Genomic DNA, 20,595 nt, shown 5'->3' on the forward strand with positions numbered 1-20,595 from the left:
TATCTGAAGGGACGCTGTATGGACAAGCTAAACAGAAGTTTATCCCTGTCTATCCTCCAACAGCTTTCCTTTTACATTCCTCTATTCAACTCTGAAGAGTTCCTATACCTATACCATGGGTCATAATACAGAGTAATCAAAGGTATGGACTGTTTAACAATAGGGCTAGCGTATGGTAGAGATATATTGTGTCATGGTCACAGAAGAAAAAAAACTTGGTAACAGGGTTTCTGGTAGTTTGAGGTCAAAACGTCTCCAAGAATGTGTATAATATATGGAATATGACAAAATGTATGGCAAGGTAGTACAATAAAATTATTAATCTGACGCTTTAATTTAGTAAATTAAAAAAATACCCCTATAACTATGTAACTTTTAAATAAAAATTGTCTCTACAATATGAAATGCATTTTACTTTTGGCATGGCTCTGGCCTGGTGGTCACCAGTTTTTAAATGAATCTATGTTCCATACAGAACATTAAGAAGAGTGTTTTGTTCACATGTTTTATTGATGACAAAAATCCATGTAGCCATCACAAGTTGGCTGATCCACGTTAGTGCAAGCCACCACAAGGTTTACTTAAAGCGACCCTTTTGAAGGGGACACTAGGACGCGCCCTCCTTCCTTCCTCAGCTTCCATCACGTAGCTGAATGGCACGTAGGCGGCGGGGTGGGCAGGTCTCAGGGCTTTTGGCATGGAGTGGTCATCCATCGGTACATAGACAGGAACGTATTTCATCGTTGACCTCGGCTGCAAAGGCAGACAATAGGAATCACTGTCTGTTGGATAGTAGCTGCTTGACATCAGGGTAGGGTAGGCACATCGTCGCCTGGCCACTGCAGGGCCCTCATTCCAGCAATTAGTTGTTGTCGAAGTCTGACAGGATTTGATTTGCGTCTGCTGCTTCAAACGACCAGTAGTGTGAGGCCTAACCATTACGCACCGTGGCACATGTATGGCAAGAGGCACGGTGCTCTCTGCAGCGCAGTGGCACAGGTTTATTTGAGGTTGACAAACAGGCGAGTAGTTGTATGCACACTGATTGTGCAGTAGACCTGGGTGGTGGGTCGGTAATCCGGGGCAATAACCGTAGTCTTGTGATGTAGAATAGTGGCAGGCGCACTCTTGAGGATACCTTCGCTGAGCGCAACAGCATGGCGCATGATATTGTATTGGAACGAATACTTTTCCATGACTCTCGCCCTTACTGATATGTTGACCTCTCCATGCTTCGTCGTCATGGCTGTAGTCATGGTTTGTTTCTGGTGACACTTCATAATCTCTTGGGTGCTCCGTATCTTGATAGCCTGACAGACAAAAACAAAGATGAAACATCACCAACCCATTTTATTATGCCATCTTTTTATACTGCTGCTCTGATTTATGTATTTAAAAAACAATAACATGTTTAATTGATCATTCATGGCAAGAAGACAATTAGGTAAATTTTTCGAAAAACCTTGTTCAGAATGCACAACTGCTGCAGCGTTGAGTGAGCGTCTCTCATCCGTGCACCCTGAAGGTCTAGCTGCTGAGCTCCGGATGAAGGATTTCCCTGGCACTTGCGCCCATGCATCGATCCGAACTCTTCGTCGGTTAGTGGTCGCAATGACATGTGTTTTGACACCGTGGCTTTCCCTCTTAGGTCCAGTCGTCGTTGCTGCAGCTCGTTGTCCAACGGGAGAGCGTGAATGTGGAATTGTGGAAGCATCTCCTCTTGGAGATGGAAGCCCTTCGGTCACTAGTATTGTTTCAAGTTGTTCTGGGGCTTTGCTGAGGTCGTGGACTAACTCTCTTATCTCTTTGTAATTTGGTGTGATTAGAGTTACCTTGTTCTCAGTGCATGGATTACTGGCCGCCTGGACAGGTGCGTCTCCGACCGTCCCGTTTTCCGAACCTCCGCTTGATCGTGTATTGGCGGCCTTGTTGGGGGCTCCACCTTGTTTGACTTCAACTTCTTGGCCTCTTGCGTTCACCGACTGATGTTTTACACTGCTTGATTTAAGTCTCCAGTCAATTGTAACAGGCGAAATACCCGGTTGACTTACCACGAGGGCAGATTTGGGTCGTGCGTAATTATCTTGGCGACTGTTGATCTGTAAATTGCTTTCCGTTATATGTGTAGATAGGACTGCGTCCCCCTTCGCTGTGGACGGAATACTATTGACCCTATCTGGAATTGAACGTGATGGTGATGTCGTTTCCTCCCTTCTCGAGAGCCCTGGCCGTATGCCTTCGAAACCAATCATTTTCAATTCTTCCTCAAAACCATCGTTGTGTAAACTCTCGGCTAAATAGAAAGAAAGAACCTATACACGTTAGAGAAGTCTACTCACAGAGATCCAATAAATCTATATGTAATTGTATGGAAGTACTTTTGTATTTGATGTTATAGGCTAGTGATTGTACTACACGTCAATGTAATCATGTGACAAAGGCATTCTTGGTATAATGAAATGTGATTCCTGCCTTGTTCCTTACCCCTATCTTTGTGGAAATCTACCACAAGCTTCTTTATCCCAAAGGACGGGTTCTCTAGATGCAAGAAAACAATCTCAATCATTGTCAATGCATAATCCATGCAATGCATAATGGTGGAGTCCATTTGTTCCTACCATTTTTGAATTTCTTCAGCTCTGTCAGATAGTAAAGGGCGAAGAGTTTAAGGTTGTCGGGTCTCTTTTTCAGTACAGCCCGGGACAAACCCTCCAGCATGGTAGTCAGACCATAAGGAAGGATGCCATCATATTCCCCCCTTGACATGCTTACGGGTCGCCAAAGCCTCAAAGATTCAGAATAAATATTGTTAGGGGTTGCTATTAGATACACACGAAGACATAGCCTATTTTCCACAGCCAAAATCACTGAACTAAAGTACCAAATTTGAGCTCACCTGAAAATAGTCCAGCCACAGATTAGTCAAGAATTACATGCAAATACCAGCTAGATGACGCATTCAATGTTATTTTGCTATGTTCTGCAGACATCAAACACACGTTACTTTTGAGACCGCCAGACTACATATCTATAGTTCGCCAGACTTCTACAGTTCGATCTGCAGTTATGTCATAATAACTTCATAATACGCTACCATTCTGAAATATAATTTTGAGGGCATGTCACAGTTCAATGTCGTCAACGCTACTACAAACAACATATGGCTAGATTGTGGTGAAATAATGATCTTTCATAGTTAAAGTTTTGAATTAAAAATAGAAAACAAGACCCGCCTCACAGGCGGACACATTTAACTTCAACACCAAGGACAGCATAATTGTGAAATCGACAGCGCTGTGGTTCTGTGGACGTAACCTAGCTACTCTTTATAGTTTATAATGGACACCAGTCAAAACTACATTATTTGTCAAGGAAAAGTTGATTAAAGTCTAGAAAAAGGCGTCTTGAGGATGGGTAAAGCGTTCCCTCATGGTGGAAGAACCTCTTCTCCTGAATGAGTGACATACTCAATTTAAACTGGTGTTAGATCTTCCATGGGTGCTACCCATTGCTACATGTTACAGATTAAAACAACAATATTCCATTCTAATAAAATATGTAAGGACTGCACCATGCTTAGTTGGGTTGAAATGTTAATGATAAGATAAACTATTTCTAAATCAATCTTACCTGGAACAAAGACATAGTTGGGTAGCCTGCCCCATGAGCCTGCCCCATACCGGTCAATGGCCATTGGACATCATCTGTTGCCTGTTGGGACATGGTCTGGGGAAACATTGTGGCTCTTTGCACTGAGGCAACGGGGTAAACATCGGCCCGTGGCCATGTCTGGAGCTGGCATTTGCCTGTACTGGGTATGTGCTCTGGGGCCTGTAGAGCCTGCTATGACTCATCTATGAGCTGTTCTGGAACACAGTACCCTGGTAGGGTGGGTATTGCTGGGTTTACATTGCAGAGGGGTTTCCTGTGGCTTCCTGGGGTGCCCTAAGGACGCTATCCATGTTGATAGGTAGTCCTGCCAACTCTAGATTTTCAGCAGTGTTACATTTCAGAAGCAGTTTGGCCTTTTCAATGCCTTTGAAAATGGCAAGGTCACCTGTAGTCTGTATCTCAATCTTCTGGGTTTCATTGTCAGATTTTGTGTCAGTTGAGATGTCATTTTTATCCTCCTTAGTTTTTACTTTCTGTTTGGTGATTGGTGGTCGTGTGGCCTAAATCTCAGACTTCCCCTTTAGACACAGATGTCAATGAACTGTTGCCCCCTTGATGAAAGACTGGGGCTACTATGGAATGAAACAGATTTAGCTTTACTGGTCCATCATTAAGCGGGTCCACCTCTTTGAAATGAAAGAAAAACTGGTGCTCTTTTTATGTAAATAAGAATACTGAGATTCATTTTGTTGAAGTATTTATGTTAATAATTTGCTCTAACTAACATTTCCATCAGTTTAAACAAGTTATTTTTCTCACACTGGCCCGTCAGTCACGTTGCTGTACAGCTGTCAGCTGGTTAGCTAGATAGCTAGCAATTGAAGTCAGCCAGTCAACTTCCAGTACCATGGACAGCATCAGAGATGCCAGTTCTATATCACAGTAGCTTCAGCCCCATGGACAGCGTAACTTAGCTATTTTACTAACGTTAATTAAATTGCCAGCTCTGGTAGTGAGCTAGCTAGCCATCTATGTTCTAGATGGGTTGCTGGCTCATGTTTAAGGTTAGCAAACTAACCAGGTGTGTCGTACTGTTCAGATGTTCCCATACAAGTTCCAGAGACAAACAAAATAATAATAGCTAACATAAAGCTAGAATTACTAGCAAGCTAGCTGGCTATAGGGATGAACGACTCCAGGATTTTTGGAGTCTACCCTTGCTCGACTTCCACAACACGCAGAAACAGCTGCGCACACACATACACACCACCACATTATTGCAGAGTCCGAATAGGAAGACTAATTTTGCCTTCAAGAGAGGACTGGCATGAGCAAAGTGTTGCATATTTGTTAATCAAGTTATAAAAGGCCTATTGTTTGTATATAGAAGGTGGTGTAGGAACTAGAATATTTCAGTCATATTTCTGCTGTGCGTAGCCTTGACAGATCCCATGGGATGATGTGATGTACTCTCTAACCATATAAGCCTACACTGAGTGTACAAAACATTAAGAACACCTGCTCTTTCCATGGCATAGACTGACCAGGTGAATCCAGGTGAAAACTATGACCCCTTATTGATGTCACTTCTTAAATCCACTCCATGTCAGTGTAGCTGAAGGGGAGGAGACATGTTAATTGTGTATGTGTGCCATTCAGAGGGTGAATGGGCAAGACAAAATATTTAAGTGCCTTTGAACAGGGTGTGGTAGTAGGTATCAGGCGCACTGGTTTGTGTCAATAACTGCAACGCTGCTGGGTTTTTCATGCTCAACAGTTTCCCTTGTGTATCAAGAATGGTCCACCACCCAAAGGACATCCAGCCAACTTGACACAACTGTGGGAAGCATTGGCGTCAACATGGGCCAGCATCCCTGTGGAACGCGATCGACACCTTGTAGAGTCCATGCCCCGACTAAATGAGGCTGTTCTGAGGGGGGTGGTGCAACTCAATATTAGGAAGGTGTTCTTACTGTTTTTTACACTCAGTGTATTCTTTGCCGAGTTATATTTCCCTATTCATAGATGTTTGTTATGTAATTACTATCTTAGCATGTGCCTTATTCCAGAGGATGATTCATACGGGATTCGCTTTTCCAAACTGCCCCATGTAACTCTTTATATTTTTTTCCTTAAATTGACTTATGATAGAAGCCTGGTTTTTATTCTGGACTTGAAGATATTTCAAGTCAACGTCATGTCTAGTCATGTCTGCGCCTTTGTTGGGATTGCCTGTGTCTGCGACGCTGACTCCAGCAGCGGCTTTGTCATTAAGTTCCGGCTCCTTTCCCTCTCTCTGGATCTGACGGGGTACTGTGTGAGGTCTAGATCTATCACTGGGAGCAACGAAAGTACGCTATCCTGCTTCTCGTGGGCCCGTAAAGGCTTCAACAAATTGTGTGAGGGGTAGGAATGGGCGAATTTCTCCATTCCCTTCTCAGGCCATTGTATTGGGCAGTTCAATTGTGAGAAATGTCTCAGTCCCTGGAGCAAAAACGTTGTGCTATCAAGGAGCACGAGTACAGGACATAAATAAGCTGCTCCCAAACATTTTAAACCAGGATCAGAAAATGGAGTCTGTCATAGTTCATGTGGGATTCAATGACATTATGAAGGGCAGTTCAGAACAGCTGAAGATGGATTTTAAATAACTTATTGGGTCACACCTTGACACCAACAAACGGCCCGTAATATCTGGCCCTCTGCCCTCCCAAAATCGTGGCATTGAACGGTTCAGCAGACTTTTAGCCCTCCATAACTGTCTACAAGACAACTGCAGTTCTGTGGGTGTAAAGTTTTTTGACAATTTCGATACATTCTGGAAACAAAGCTCATTTTATAAGGAGGATGGGATCCACCCAATCATTTGGGTTCCTGGATCCTTTCACAGCATTATAAGTCTGCGTTGAGTCAATGACTTATCATTGACCCACGCGTCGCTCAGTTAATCCCTACCATTGTATCTCTGAGTTGTCATAATGCTTCAGCAAATGTACATTATCCCAGGGGCGTTGGAAGACCTAATTTATGTCCCTCTTACTGCCCTGAATGCCTCTGCTGATCCCACAGTTATTGTATGCAGTAATCATGTGCCTATGAACCAGAGTTATATTGTTAGCACTGAGACAGTGTGCCCTAGTAGGAAGTCCAATGTGTGCAGTTCACCCTGTACTAACATAAATAACATGAGCATGTCTACCTCTGCTAAGCTTCCCAGTAAAGCAATGAAAAAACATGTAACTTAAGAAACAAGGTTCATGAAATCAACAATTTGTTAGTAACAGATTACATTCACATTCTGACAATCTCTGAAACTCACTTAGATGATACAGTGGTAGCAATACATGGTTATAACATCTATAGAATATACAGAAATGCCAAAGTTGGAGGTGTTGCCGTTTATATTCAGAACCACATGCCTGTAAAGCTTAGAGAGGATCTCATGTTAAATACTGTTGTAGTAATATGGCTACAGGTTCATCTGCCTCACCTAAAGCCCATTCAGGTGGGTAGCTACTATAGACCATCAAGCGCTAACAGTCTGCATCTGGATAACATGTGTGAAATGCTTGATAATGTATGTGATATCAACAGAGAGGTTTATTTTCTGGGGGATTTAAATATTTACAGGCTTTCATCAGGCTGTCCACTCAAGAGAAAGCTTAAAACTGTAACTAGTGCCTGCAACCTGGTTCAGGTTATCAGTCAACCTACCAGGGTAGTTACAAACAGCACAGGAATGAAATCATCAACATGTATTGATCACATCTTTACTAATGCTGCATAAATGTGCTTTAAAGCAGTATCCAAGTCCATCGGATGTAGTGACCACAATATAGTAGCCATAGCTAGGAAAACCAAAATTCCAAAGGCTGCGCCTAATATAGTGTATAAGAGGTCATACAATACGTTTTGTAGTGATTCCTATGTTGTTGATGTAAAGAATATTTGATGGTCCGTGGTGTGTAATGAGGAGCAACCAGACGCTACATTGACACACTGACAAAATTGCTTATCTCAGTTACTAATAAGCATCCACCCATTAAGAAAATGACTGTTAAAACTGTTAAATCCCTGTGGATTGATGAGGAACTTAAAAATGGTATGGTTGAGAGGGTTGAGGCAAAAGGAATGGCTGCTCAACCGATTGGCAAACGTACTGCAAATTGAGAAATCATGTGACTAAACTGAATAAAAAGAAGGAGAAACTACACTGTGAAACAAAGATAAATGACATAAAGAATGATAGTAAAAAGCTTTGGAGCACCTTCAATGAAAATTTGGGTAAAAAGGCAAACTCAGCTCCATCATTCATTGAATCAGATGGCTCATTCATCACAAAACCGACTGATATTGCCAACTATAATGATTTTTTTTATTGGCAAGATTAGCACTTAGGGGTCTGACAACTTGGGGGTCTGACAACTTGGATGGAAAATTACTGAGGATAATAGCTGACAATATTGCCACTCCTATTTGCCATATCTTCAACTTAAGCCTACTAGAAAGTGTGTGCCTTCAGGCCTGGAGGGAAGCAAGAGTAATTCCACTACCTAAGAATAGTAAAGCCCCCTCTACTGGCTCAAATAGCCAAACAATCAGCCTGTTACCAACCCTTAGTAAACTTAAAATTGTGTTTGACCAGATACAATGCTATTTTATCGTAAACAAATTGACAACAAACTTTTAGCACACTTATATGGAGGGACATTCAATAAGCACAGCACTTACACAAATGACTGATGATTGCCTGAGATAAATTGATGATAAAATTATTGTAGGAGCTGTTTTGTTAGACTTCAGTGAGGCTTTTGACATTATCAATCATAGTCTGCTGCTGTAAAAACGTATGTGTTATGGTTTTACATCCCCCGCTACATTGTGGATTAAGAGTTGCCTGTCTAACATAACTCAGAGGGTGTTCTTTAATGGTAGCCTCTCAAACATAATCCAGGTAGAATCAGAAATTCCCCAGGGCAGCCGTCTAGGCCCCTTACTTTTTCAATCTTTACTAATGACATGCCACAGGCTTTAAGTACAGCCAGTGTGTCTATGTACGAGGATCACTCAACACTATACACGTCAGCTACTACAGCAACTGAAATGACTGCAACACTTAACAGAGCTGCAGGTAGTTTCAGAATGGGTGACAAGGAATAAGTTCATCCTAAATATTTCAAAAACTAAAAGCAATGTATTTGGGACAAATCACTCACTAAACCCTAAAACTCAATTAAATCTTGTAATAAATAATGTGGAAATTGAGCAAGGTGACTAAACTGCATGGAGTAACCCTGGATTGTAAACTGTCATGGTCAAAACGTATTGATACAACAGTTGATATTGATACAACATGGGGAGAAGTCTATCCATAATAAAGCGCTGCTCTACCTTCTTAACAGCACGATCAACAGGGCAGATCATACAGGCTCCAGTTTTTTGTCACACCTGGACTACTGTTCAGTCGTGTGGTCAGGTGCAACAAAGAGGGACTTAGGAAAATTGCAATTGGCTCAGAACAAGTCAGCACGGCTGGCCCTTGGATGTACACAGAGAGCAAACATTAATAATATGCATGTCAATCTCTTCTGGCTCAAAGTGGAGATGAGATTGACTTCATCACTACTTGTATTCGTGAGAGGTATTGACATGTTGAAAGCACAGAGCTGTCTGTTTCAAGACTAGCACACAGCTCAGACACCCATGCATACCCGACAAGACATGCCACCAGAGGTCTCTTCACAGTCCCCAAGTCCAGAACAGACTATGGGAGGCGCACAGTACTACATAGAGCAATGACTAAATGGAACTTTACTCCACATCAGTTAACTGATGCAAGCAGTAGAATCAGATTTAAAACACATATAAAAATACACCTTATCGAACAGCGGGGACTGTGAAGCAACACAAACATAGGCACAGACACATGCATACATACAAATGATAACATACCCAGATACACACACGTACACAGGGATTTTGTGTGGTAGATATGAGGTAGTGGAGTAGGGGCCTGAGGGCACACACTTAATTTGTTGTAAAATCTGTTGTGAATGTATTGTAATGTTTTTAAAATTGTATAATTGCCTTAATTTTTCTGGACCCCAGGAAGAGTAGCTGCTGTCTTAGCTAATGAGGATCCATAATAAAAAATTAAAAAATACAAATAGACTACAGATAACTTGTGGTTGGCTGCCAAATGTATAGGTGTCCCCATAATATTTAAATTGAGAAAGTGTGATCATAATTATGGTAGACCCCTCCTATTAACAAAAATGCCTGTTGATTTGAACTGCTGGACAGTACTTGCACTTGAGAAGCGTTCATGGAGGAGAAAGGGAATTTGCCATTTCCAAAACGTTTAGTTCAGTGGGGAATCGTGGGTGCCCTGCTTTGCGATCTATTGCCTGGCTAGGACATCAATTAAATAAGCTATATTTGGCGCAATTAAGCCTAATTAAAAGGACGGATTTGACGATGTTCAACTTCAATTCACTGGCACAATGTAAAATAGCTTTGTCATTGGCTTACTCATTAATAGCCTCATTGAAAAAACTGTTGGTCACTATATCCAGCAAAAACTAGGACCATGAAAAAAGGACTAGCTGGAGCTCACCTGAGAGGTCAGTTGTGAATGCCCTCATCCGCTAGTAAACTTCAACTGATTCACTAAGATCTGCCCACTACAGTGCTATCTGGTTAGAATATGATGTTGAGGCCCATAGCTATACTCTTGATAGTCACCAGCACACACACATGTGTACACAGCTGCTTCCATTTAAAGATGTTTATATGCACTTGTGTGTGGGTCTGAAACAATACAATCATTATCCATTTGAAGATACTAAGATAAATATACACGTGCAATATAAAAATAAGTAGATGAGCAAACTGTGGCATAATATGTATGAATGCAATAGTACAGCATCTAGACATAATTAAAGAATACACATGGCTAGAGAGAGAGAAATAGAAGGCCTAAGGCCATGGATGTTTTATGGCTATCTCTCTGGCCTGGCTGATATCTTAATTTAGGGCTACCGCGCATGTGCTGGAACATTCTCTAAACTTTTAGAATCTGTAGAAGGGCACCAGCTACTACACAAGTAACACAACAGGCTATACATATTGCAGATATAAACATATTGCAGCAGTAGCATGCATATAATATAAACATTGCTAGATTAGTCACACTCAATAAACACATGTGAATAATGAAAAATAATGAATAGTGATACTCAATAAACATACCTGAATAATGAAGAATAATGAATAATGATACTAGACAAAGTAGCATTCATGGGGTACAAACAAACAGTAGAGCTAGCATTACCCGAGAGCTAGCAAACATTGCAACTTCTTAATTGCAAAGTTATCTACACAGTTACACTGCACAATAATGTAACCATAACTCACTACTATTGCACCCCCTATTGGCAGAATAACATTCCCAAAACAAACTTAGTGGCTACTAGTGCAGGAGACTGTGGACCGAGAACAGCAGAGGAAGTCGGAAGTTTACATACACTTAGGTTGGAGTCATTAAAACAAATTTTTCAACCACTCCACAAATTTCATGTTAACAAAGTATAGTTTTGGCAAGTCGGTTAGGACATCTGCTGTGTGCATGACACAAGTAATTTTTCCAACAATTGTTTACAGACAGATTATTTCACTTATAATTCACTGTATCAAAATTCCAGTGGGTCAGAAGTTTACATACACTAAGTTGACTGTGCCTTTAAACAGCTTGGAAAATTCCAGAAAATTATGTCATGGCTTTAGAAGGTTCTGATAGGCTAATTGACATAATTGGAGTCAATTGGAGGTGTAGCTATGGATGTATTTCAAGGCCTACCTTCAAACTGAGTGCCTCTTTGCTTGACATCATGGAAAAATCAAAAGAAATCAGCCAAGACCTCAGAAAAAAAGTCTGGTTCATGCTTGGGAGCAATTTCCAAACGCCTGAAGGTACCACGTTCATCTGTACAAACAATTGTACGCAAGTATAAACACCATGGGACCACGCAGCCGTCATACCGCTCAGGAAGGAGACGCGTTCTGTCTCCTAGAGATGAACGCACTTTGGTGCGAAAAGTGCAAATCAATCCCAGAACAACAGCAAAGGACCTTGTGAAGATGCTGGAGGAAACAGGTACAAAAGTATCTATATCCACAGTAAAACGAGTCCCATATCGACATAACCTGAAAGGCCGCTCAGCAAGGAAGAAGCCACTGCTCCAAAACCGCCATAAAAAAGATTGTACTTTTTGGAGAAATGTCCTCTGGTCTGATGAAACAAAAATAGAACTGTTTGGCCATAATGACCATCGTTATGCTTGGAGGAAAAAAGGGGGAGGCTTGCAAGCCGAAGAACACCATCCCAACCGTGAAGCACGGGGGTGGCAGCATCATGTTGTGCGGGTGCTTTGCTGCAGGAGGGACTGGTGCACTTCACAAAATAGATGGCATCATAAAGCAGGAAAATTATGTGGATATATTGAAGCAACGTCTCAAGACATCAGTCAGGAATTTAAAGCTTGGTCGCAAATGGGTCTTCCAAATGGACAATGACCCCAAGCATACTTACAAAATTGTGGCAAAATGGCGTAAGGACAACAAAGTCAAGGTATTGGAGTGGCCATCACAATGCCCTGACCTCAATCCTATAGAAAATGTGTGGGCAGAACTGAAAAAGCGTGTGCGATCAAGGAGGCCTACAAACCTGACTCAGTTACACCAGCTCTGTCAGGAGGAATGGGCCAAAATTCACCCAACTTGTTGTGGGAAGCTTGTGGAAGGCTACCCAAAACTTTTGACCCAAGTTAAACAATGTAAAGGCAATGCTACCAAATACTAATTGAGTGTATGTAAACTTCTGACCCACTGGGAATGTGATGAAAGAAATACAAGCTGAAATAAATAATTCTCTCTACTATTATTGTGACATTTCACATTCTTAAAATAAAGTGGTGATCCTAACTGAACTAAGACAGGGAGTTTTTACTAGGATTAAATGTCAGGAATTGTGAAAAACTGAGTTTAAATGTATTTGGCTAAGGTGTATGTAAACATCCGACTTCAACTGTAAGTCAGAAAAGTTTTAACTTGCAACTATTGCCAGAGACTGAGGGTTGGGTATGAATGGAAACTGCGAGCCTACCGGGTGGCCATGGTAGACTGGACCTACCAAGAAGACGGGGAACTCTAGACCTACCATTGGGCAGGATACACTGGACCAACTTGAGGGACAAGACACTTTACACATGCCAGGTACACAGGAAACTGAAACTCTGACCCTACCAGGGGGAAAGGGAACTCTGACCCTACCAGGAGGGAAAGGAAATCTGACCTTACTGGGAAGGAAGGGAACTCTGACTCTGACCCTACCGTGGGGGAAGGAAACTCTGACTCTGCTCATATCCGGGAGGAAGGGGACACTTACCCTATGGTGGGGGCAGGGAACTGACCCTAATGTGGTGGCAGGGAAATGGACATCTAGGTCACAGGGGGCATCAGGGGTGCCTTCTGGTGGGTCACCCAGGGTGATGTCTGGTGGGTCCCCTGAGTAGAGGTCTGAAAGGTCTGAAGGTAGAAGGACCTTCTGGGCTGGAACTAGTACGGTGCTGGCAGGCGTGGCTGGAGAGGCCCCAAAGTCCTGGCTGCACTTGGCATCTGTAGTAGCTGCAGGCTGTGGCTCCATCCTAGGAGCAGATGAAGAATCCACCGCTGGATTGGGCTCCGGACCTGGAGCGGGAGAGGCAGATGGAGACTTTGTGGTTCAAGGCTCCAGACAGTCGAACCTCGAGCAGCCGTGCTTAGTCCCTTCCTGTACTCCATGTTCACCCATGACTGCGTGTCCGCTCACAACTCTAATACCATCATTAAATTTTCAGACACCACGACGGCTGTGTAAAGGTTTTCCTGAGATAGATCTGATTAGCAGTGGTGTAAAGTACTTAAGTTGTTTTTTGGGGGTATCTGCACTTTACTATTTATATTTTTGACAACTCTAACTCTTACTCCACTACATTACTCCTTACATTTTCCCTGACACCCAAAAGTACTCGTTACATTTTGAATGGTTAGCAGGACAGGAAAATTGTCTAATTCACGCACTTATCAAGAGAACATCCCTGGACATCCCTACTGCCTCTGATCTGGCAGACTCACTAAACACAAATGCTTTGTTTGTGAATTTTGTCTGAGTGTTGAACTGTGCCCCTGGCTATCCATAAATAAAAAAAACAAGAAAATCGTGTTGTCTGGTTTGCTTAATATAAGACATTTTAAATGATTTATACTTTTACTTTTGATACTTAAGTACATTTTAAACCAAATACTTTTAGACTTTTTCTCAAGTGGGATTTTACTGGATGACTTTCACTTTTACTGGAGTCATTTTCTTTTAAGGTATCTTTACTTTCACTCAAGCATGAAAATGAGATACCTTTTCTTCCACTGCTGATTAGTGGCCTATGATACGTCTGTATGTCAGTGTGTCAGGGTTCAATGGAATGGTTGTGCTCCAGCAATTTGATAAAATAACCCTTTATTCAGTTATTTCCTTAAATGTTTTCTCCTCTGCTCAATAATACATTAAAAAAAAGTACTGCATAGATTCCTAAGGACTCGAAGCGAGGCAATCATCTCTGTCGGCTCCATATGTGTTGTGTGTTTTGTTAACATTCAAATGGCACAGTATGATTCTCTATCAAGAATAGAGTGGCTTTTAGCTCTCCCAGTGTTGTTTCACACCGTCTTGAACTGACCAATAAAAACGTGTTAAGAAATGGAAAAACAACTCGCTTCAATCAAAAATGTCTAACCAATTACAGTGCTAGTGTAACGCATTTCACGGTTGATCCTCCCACTTCTGTTGACACGTCCACTTTCAGACACACACTTTACTTACATTTTTTAATAAACAACAAATCAATACAAAAAGTACCTGGGGGAACACAAATGTATATATAAAGAATATACCAAGGACTTTCAGACACACTCACCTATGCAGTTACCCATACTTGATACAATGCATTATTCTTCTGACATAGACCTAGTAGATAATTAACTCTTCAATATTTTCTAATAAAATGAAAATAAAAACAATTACCGATGTGAGTGATTATTATACTTTTTTACTTTACATTATATAAATTCTTCCAGTACCCAGATGGTAAACTAAACTGTACCCCGGAAGTATAACGTTGTAGTGTTTCTCGGTCACGCACAGCGACTGAGGAACTTGTCCATGTGGAAAAGATGAAGTGATGATCGTAGCGAACTGTTACAGAAAAGTAGGCGAAGTGAGTATGATTTACTGTAATTGTCAGTCCATCTTTGAGCTGTTTATGAATTCTAAGTATTTTACTAGGCAAGGTTCAGCTTGGATATGATAGGTATTATATTAGCAAGCTAGCTAGCCAGCTATGTTATCACACATCTTTACTAGTTAGCGAACGTTAGGTTGCTAGTTCAAGTATGGGTAGCAGCCAGGGTTGCCATGTCTAGGCCAAAAACTGGTTAGCGGACCAAACACTTAAAAGACACACCCTATCCCCTCAGCTCTCAAATTAAGTGGACACTTCTGATGACGTCTGACGAGTATACACTTGCAGGGCGAGGAAGGAATGATTTTTAAATAGACCACCCTTGGCCGGAAATTCGTCACGCGTTCATCCCGCGATGATTGTGTTTTAGCCACAGGTAGCTTGTGGGTGCTTTATATGCGCTACAGTCAAATAGGAGTGCATGTCTACTTATTTTAAATATATAATTATTAATATACGCTTACTGTATGATAGCTAGCAAATTAATTAGCTAACTAACGTTAGCCTGCCTAGCTGGAACTTCTGAAGAAGGAACAATGTTTAATTTCTAACATTTCCAAAACATATTTACTTTTTACGAGACGTTTGTGCTGTCATGTGCATTAGTAGCACAATTTCTAACTTATTTGCATTTGTTTTTACTTACACTTGTATGTTGACTTCTCTATTGATGTTGTTTTTAAGTTTTTTTCATAGCGGATGTACAATCATGCGAATTGAAATATGGGGAGTTTCAGACCCCTGAGTGAACGTAATTGTACACTTGCAAAGCCGACTAAAAACGAGGGCTAAGGGACTGGGCGAGGTTGTGTCTTAAAACTTCCCTGGGCTAGGTGGGACGCTTACCTAGTCAACAGCCAGTGGAATGCTCTAACTTCAATTTCTCAAACATATGACTATTTTACACCATTTTAAAGACAAGGCTCTCGTTAATCTAACCACATTGTCCGATTTCAAAAAGGCTTTACAGCGAAAGCAAAACATTAGATTATGTCAGGAGAGTACCCTGCCAAAAATAATCACACAGCCATTTTCAAAGCAAGCATATATGTCACAAAAACCAAAACCACAGCTAAATGCAGCACTAACCTTTGATGATCTTCATCAGATGACACTCCTAGGACATTATGTTATACAATACATGCATGTTTTGTTCAATCAAGTTCATATTTATATCAAAAAACAGCTTTTTACATTAGCATGTGATGTTCAGAACTAGCATACTTCCGGTGAATTTACTAAATGACTCATGATTAACGTTCACAAAATACATTACAATTATTTTAAGAATTATAGATACAGAACTCCTTTATGCAATTGCGGTGTCAGATTTTAAAATAGCTTTTCGGCGAAAGCACATTTTGCAATATTCTGAGTACATAGCCCGGCCATCACGGCTAGCTAATTTGACACCCACCAAGTTTGGCGTTCACTAAACTCAGATTTACTATAAGAAAAATTGGATTTGCTGTTCTTCGTCAGAATGCACTCCCAGGACTTCTACTTCAACAACAAATGTTGTTTTGGTTCCAAATAATCCATAGTTATATCCAAATAGCTCCGTTTTGTTCGTGCGTTCAAGTCACTATCCGAAGGGTGACGTGCGAGCGCATTTCGTGACAATATTCCATTACCGTACTTCGAAGCATGTCAAACGCTGTTTAAAATCAATTTTTATGCTATTTTTCTCGTAAAATAGCGATAATATTCCAACCGGGCGACGTTGTATTCAGTCAAAGGCTGAAAGAAAAAAAATTATCCGGCCGTGCAAATACTGCCCCCTAGCCCCAACAGGTTAAGTGTTTGGACCGAAGCCTAAGGGTGTACCGATATGGCCATAGTCGTCGTCATCGTATCCGTAAATTGACAGGTGATACTCGTGATTGGAAAAAACGGAAGTGTTTTAATATGCCTAAGTACATGTTGACAAAATACCACCCAGCACATTCTCTCTGCAAAAAAATTGGTTCTTTCATGAACGTCCCCCCTCGAGCACCCCATTGGTTACTGTATGAACGCTGCAATTTGGCGTGTTCCTGCATGTGGTCATTCCTGCATCTTTAGATACAATTGAACATAGATAAATAAAATAGAAAGGATATTTTCTCCAAAACGATTTCTGAGGGAGTGCGCACATGCGTCTATTCTGTGTTGGTGCGGTTAAAGAAACAGGTCCTCCCATATGCTTAATTTAGATTTATTTATGCAACTTTAGTTGTGATACAAACGTTGGGTTATATGTTTTGATTTTTAATACATTCTAAGGCTGCATAATGCAACTCTAATGATGATTTGAAAAAAGTACCATTGAAAGGCATGAGCTCTGCTTTGTTTTTTGTGTGCAGGCTACACACTTCATCAGTCTCTCGTTCACAATTTGACAAGCACTTGATAATGCATCAAATTTCCCGGTGGCATCCCCCTTTTGTAGCCGTAATGCCCCCTAAGAAAATCCATGCCTTTTGCGGCCAGTGGCCATTGTGCCCTTGGGTTGAATATTATAATAATATTAATGTACTGAAAAAAAAATATGAATGCCAAAATGTTGAAGATTTTAGAGTTACAGTTCATAGAAGGGAATCAGTCAATTTAAATAAATCCATTAGGCCCTAATCTATGGATTTCACATGACTGGTCAGGGGTGCAGACATGGGTTGGCCTGGGAGGGCATTTCTGTCTGTAATAAAAAACCTTTTGTGGGTAAAAACTCATTCTGATTGGCTGTGCCTGGCTCCCCAGTGTGTAGACCTGGCTCCCAAGTGGGTGTGCCCATGTCCCCCCCAGGCCTACCCATGGCTGTGCCCCTGCCCAGTTTTGTGAAATCCATAGAAAGAAAAAAGTGAATTGAAATCTCTGAACTCAGTAAAGTCTTTGAAATTGTTGCATGTGGCATTTTTATATTTTTATTCAGTATAGATGTCACCTTGATACATACAGTCTACTACTCAATGGCGAGGGCATGATAGGCAACAACACTGGGACACAGTGCCCTTCGCTCCCACTTGACAAGACTGTCCGGCAACGGCGTGGGAAATAGCTACCGAGTAGCCAATATCAGGGTGACAGTCACAGTAAGCACATGCATACATCACATGAAGCAACAGTATACCCATCATCAATACTTTGAATCAAAAACCAACAATCATCAGTTTTTTATAACTGAAAATGTACAGTTATTTGTGTAAAACTAACAGTGAAAAATTACTCAGACTCATCCTCTAGCTGAAAAACAGAAGTCCAAACTCTTGTGGTATTGTAGCTCAATGTACGGCAGTGCCTGGTAAGAAACAGAAGAAAAACGCTCAACCTTTCCACATGCCCACTACTTTCCCTTCGACACACCCACTCCTTTCCACACGCCCACACTCCAGTCGCCATATTGGATTGCAGCTACCCCTTTCTCTGCTAGTTTTGTAACTGTGATGCTAACAAGGCTGCTAGCCTGAGACTAGCTCTCGAGAACCCAATGGTATGGAATTGGAGTCATGATAATGGTAAGCCTGAGACTCCTAGCTGATGTGAACCAACAACGCAGCTGTCTAGCCTTGTAAGGAAAATATTTTATGAATTGGATTCAGTGTTTATTACCAAATATGTCCATTAGCTAGCTAGCTACATATTCAGTTCATTCACATCCTCACTGTATCTGATCTTCTCTCCCTTTTCAGATCTAGTAGCTACACCATTATACTAAGCATGGCAAGTGAGCAGGAGGTAGCAGCAGTCGGCAGGATTCTGGTCAACCCAAAGCAGGACCTGGCAACACGGTTCAGAGCTCTCTTCACCCTGCGTAACCTGGGCGGACCAGAGGCCATCGAATGGATCAGTCAGGCTTTTGTTGATGACTCTGCTCTGTTGAAACATGAGCTGGCATACTGCCTGGGCCAAATGCAGGATGAGAGGGCCATACCCACGCTAGAGACTGTTCTAAAAGACACAACACAGGAGCCTATGGTCAGGCATGAAGCAGGTCAGTATGCCAGCTCATTAGAGTCCACTCTCGTTCATGCATACCTTATTGATAAACATGTTCACAGATAATGATGATAATAGTGCTTATCTAAACAGTTAACTATTTTTTTATTTAGGGGAAGCATTAGGAGCTATTGGGAACCTCAAGGTCCTTGACTTACTGAAAGAGTACTCAGAGGACCCAGTCATTGAGGTATGGTAAAACGAGACATATTGGAGGGAAATAGAAGTAGCGTAGAGAATATGTGGAAATGAAACATTACACAGTGCCTGTACAGTGCCTGTATAGTGGTTATGCCATGACTGTCCTCCACCAGGTGGCAGAGACGTGCCAGTTGGCTGTTAGGCGGCTGGAGTGGCTGATATCTGGTGGGGACCAGAAAGGAGAGGAGGTCACCGATGGAAACCCCTACTGTTCTGTGGACCCTGCTCCCCCAGCCCAGAGGAAGACTGTCCCTGAGCTGAGGACACAGCTCCTGGATGAGAGCCTGCCGTTGTTTGAGCGCTACAGGGCCATGTTCGCCCTCCGCAACCTGGGCACCGAGGAGGCTGTCCTGGCTCTAGGAGATGGTGAGAGACTGGCAGTCATTCTTAAACTATGCGGTATATGGCAGTTGGCAATAAAGGATCAAATTAGTAACATGCAGAGGGGCTTATTTTCAGCCAAACGTGCAACCAGCCATGTAATTGTTATTCGCATAAGCAAATTTTCTTGTCCTGAATCATCATCATTGCATAACCCTCCACTATCAGCGTCCTCCGAACACCAACACTCACTCAACCCTTTGTTGTCCTGCCACCCAGGTCTTCAGTGTAGCAGTGCCTTGTTCCGCCATGAGATTGGCTACGTCCTGGGTCAGATCCAGCACCCAGCCAGCATCCCCCAGCTGCAGGCAGCCCTGGAGCTGGACGGGGAGAACGCCATGGTGAGACACGAGTGTGCCGAGGCCCTCGGATCCATCGGCAAGGAGGAGTGTATGAAGATCCTGGAGCGCTACAGGAAAGACACAGAGCGCGTGGTGAAGGAGAGCTGTGAGGTCGCCCTGGACATGCTGGAGTATGAGAACGGCACACAGTTCCAGTACGCTGACGGACTACTACGACTGCAGGGGGAGCAGTAAGCATGGACACCAGGAGAACTGCTATACAGTACTAGAAGAGCTTTCCACAGAGGTCATAAATCATGATCACTGATAGTTTTAATAAGTGAAAATGGGTATCTGACTCTCACCTGTCGTTATTAGCCTTTATGAGACAAGGCAGTGTAATAATTGTATTACAGTACATCTGAAGCCATGTTGTGGTTAATTTATTTATTGTTTTCATGGAATCTATATGATTAAATGGTCAAGGGTTCAATACTCCCCCCCCCCCAAGCTCAATGAACCATTCACATGTATTTTGTATTCCGAGTGATCTGATCATAAGCGTCTGAAAACAGGAATCCTGATTGTCAAAGATTGTTAATCCACTTTTCTGCTGTGTCATATTCGCATAGATTTTTATCTTGTTGAAAATAAAGGCTTAGATAACACAGATTCTGTATTGTCTCAATGCTCACTTAGCGTTATCATGGTAGTAGTACGTAGGCTTTCTGTAAGCTTGCCTGTATTCTATTCCACTCAGATGTGGGCTCATGATGGCTAATCCACGCAGTCTCTGCCATCAGAGAAATTAG

The 20,595-nt window shown here is 42.0% G+C and overlaps 2 protein-coding genes and 1 long non-coding RNA gene across 5 annotated transcripts; 1 reads left to right on the plus strand and 2 right to left on the minus strand.

Moving 5' to 3' along the window:
* Window positions 1-491: 491 nt before the first annotated feature.
* LOC115192539 (uncharacterized) lies at window positions 492-14,840 on the minus strand. 2 transcript variants are annotated; one of them, XM_029751159.1, is made up of 4 exons: window positions 14,808-14,840; window positions 14,622-14,700; window positions 13,058-13,359; window positions 492-1,310 (listed from the first exon to the last, which is right to left on the minus strand). In XM_029751159.1, the coding sequence occupies exons 2-4, from the start codon at window positions 14,635-14,637 to the stop codon at window positions 1,002-1,004; spliced, it is 627 nt and encodes a 208-aa protein (XP_029607019.1). In that variant the 5' UTR covers window positions 14,638-14,700; window positions 14,808-14,840; the 3' UTR covers window positions 492-1,001. The 2 variants fall into 2 exon arrangements, with proteins under 2 accessions (XP_029607019.1, XP_029607020.1); XM_029751160.1 differs by lacking the exons at window positions 13,058-13,359; window positions 14,622-14,700; window positions 14,808-14,840 and adding an exon at window positions 1,463-1,967.
* On the minus strand, window positions 1,982-2,815 carry LOC115192540 (uncharacterized). Its single transcript, XR_003877955.1, has 3 exons — window positions 2,619-2,815; window positions 2,485-2,538; window positions 1,982-2,293 (listed from the first exon to the last, which is right to left on the minus strand). It is a non-coding gene; the product is annotated as an uncharacterized LOC115192540 (long non-coding RNA).
* On the plus strand, window positions 14,817-20,455 carry LOC115192538 (deoxyhypusine hydroxylase). Of its 2 annotated transcripts, none has more exons than XM_029751156.1 (5): window positions 14,817-14,921; window positions 18,614-18,915; window positions 19,034-19,110; window positions 19,235-19,487; window positions 19,722-20,455. In XM_029751156.1, exons 2-5 carry the CDS (start codon window positions 18,642-18,644, stop codon window positions 20,036-20,038), a joined length of 921 nt encoding a protein of 306 aa, XP_029607016.1. In that variant the 5' UTR covers window positions 14,817-14,921; window positions 18,614-18,641; the 3' UTR covers window positions 20,039-20,455. The 2 variants fall into 2 exon arrangements, with proteins under 2 accessions (XP_029607016.1, XP_029607017.1); XM_029751157.1 differs by lacking the exon at window positions 14,817-14,921 and adding an exon at window positions 17,879-18,016.
* The last annotated feature ends 140 nt before the right edge of the window (window positions 20,456-20,595 follow it).

Source organism: Salmo trutta, chromosome 4 (assembly GCF_901001165.1).
Source record: "Salmo trutta chromosome 4, fSalTru1.1, whole genome shotgun sequence".
Lineage (NCBI taxonomy): Eukaryota > Metazoa > Chordata > Actinopteri > Salmoniformes > Salmonidae > Salmo > Salmo trutta.

Coding starts and splice junctions, on each gene's coding strand:
- LOC115192539 (XM_029751159.1), bottom strand. Junction 1,311..13,057: donor TTCCCTGCCCCCACCATAGG/GTAAGTGTCCCC, acceptor TTTGTCTGTCAG/GCTATCAAGATACGGAGCAC.
- LOC115192538 (XM_029751156.1), top strand. CDS start 18,642: ATGGCAAGTGAGCAGGAGGTAGCAGCAGTCGGCAGGATTCTGGTCAAC. Junction 18,916..19,033: donor TATGGTCAGGCATGAAGCAG/GTCAGTATGCCA, acceptor TTTTTTATTTAG/GGGAAGCATTAGGAGCTATT. Junction 19,111..19,234: donor CAGAGGACCCAGTCATTGAG/GTATGGTAAAAC, acceptor GTCCTCCACCAG/GTGGCAGAGACGTGCCAGTT.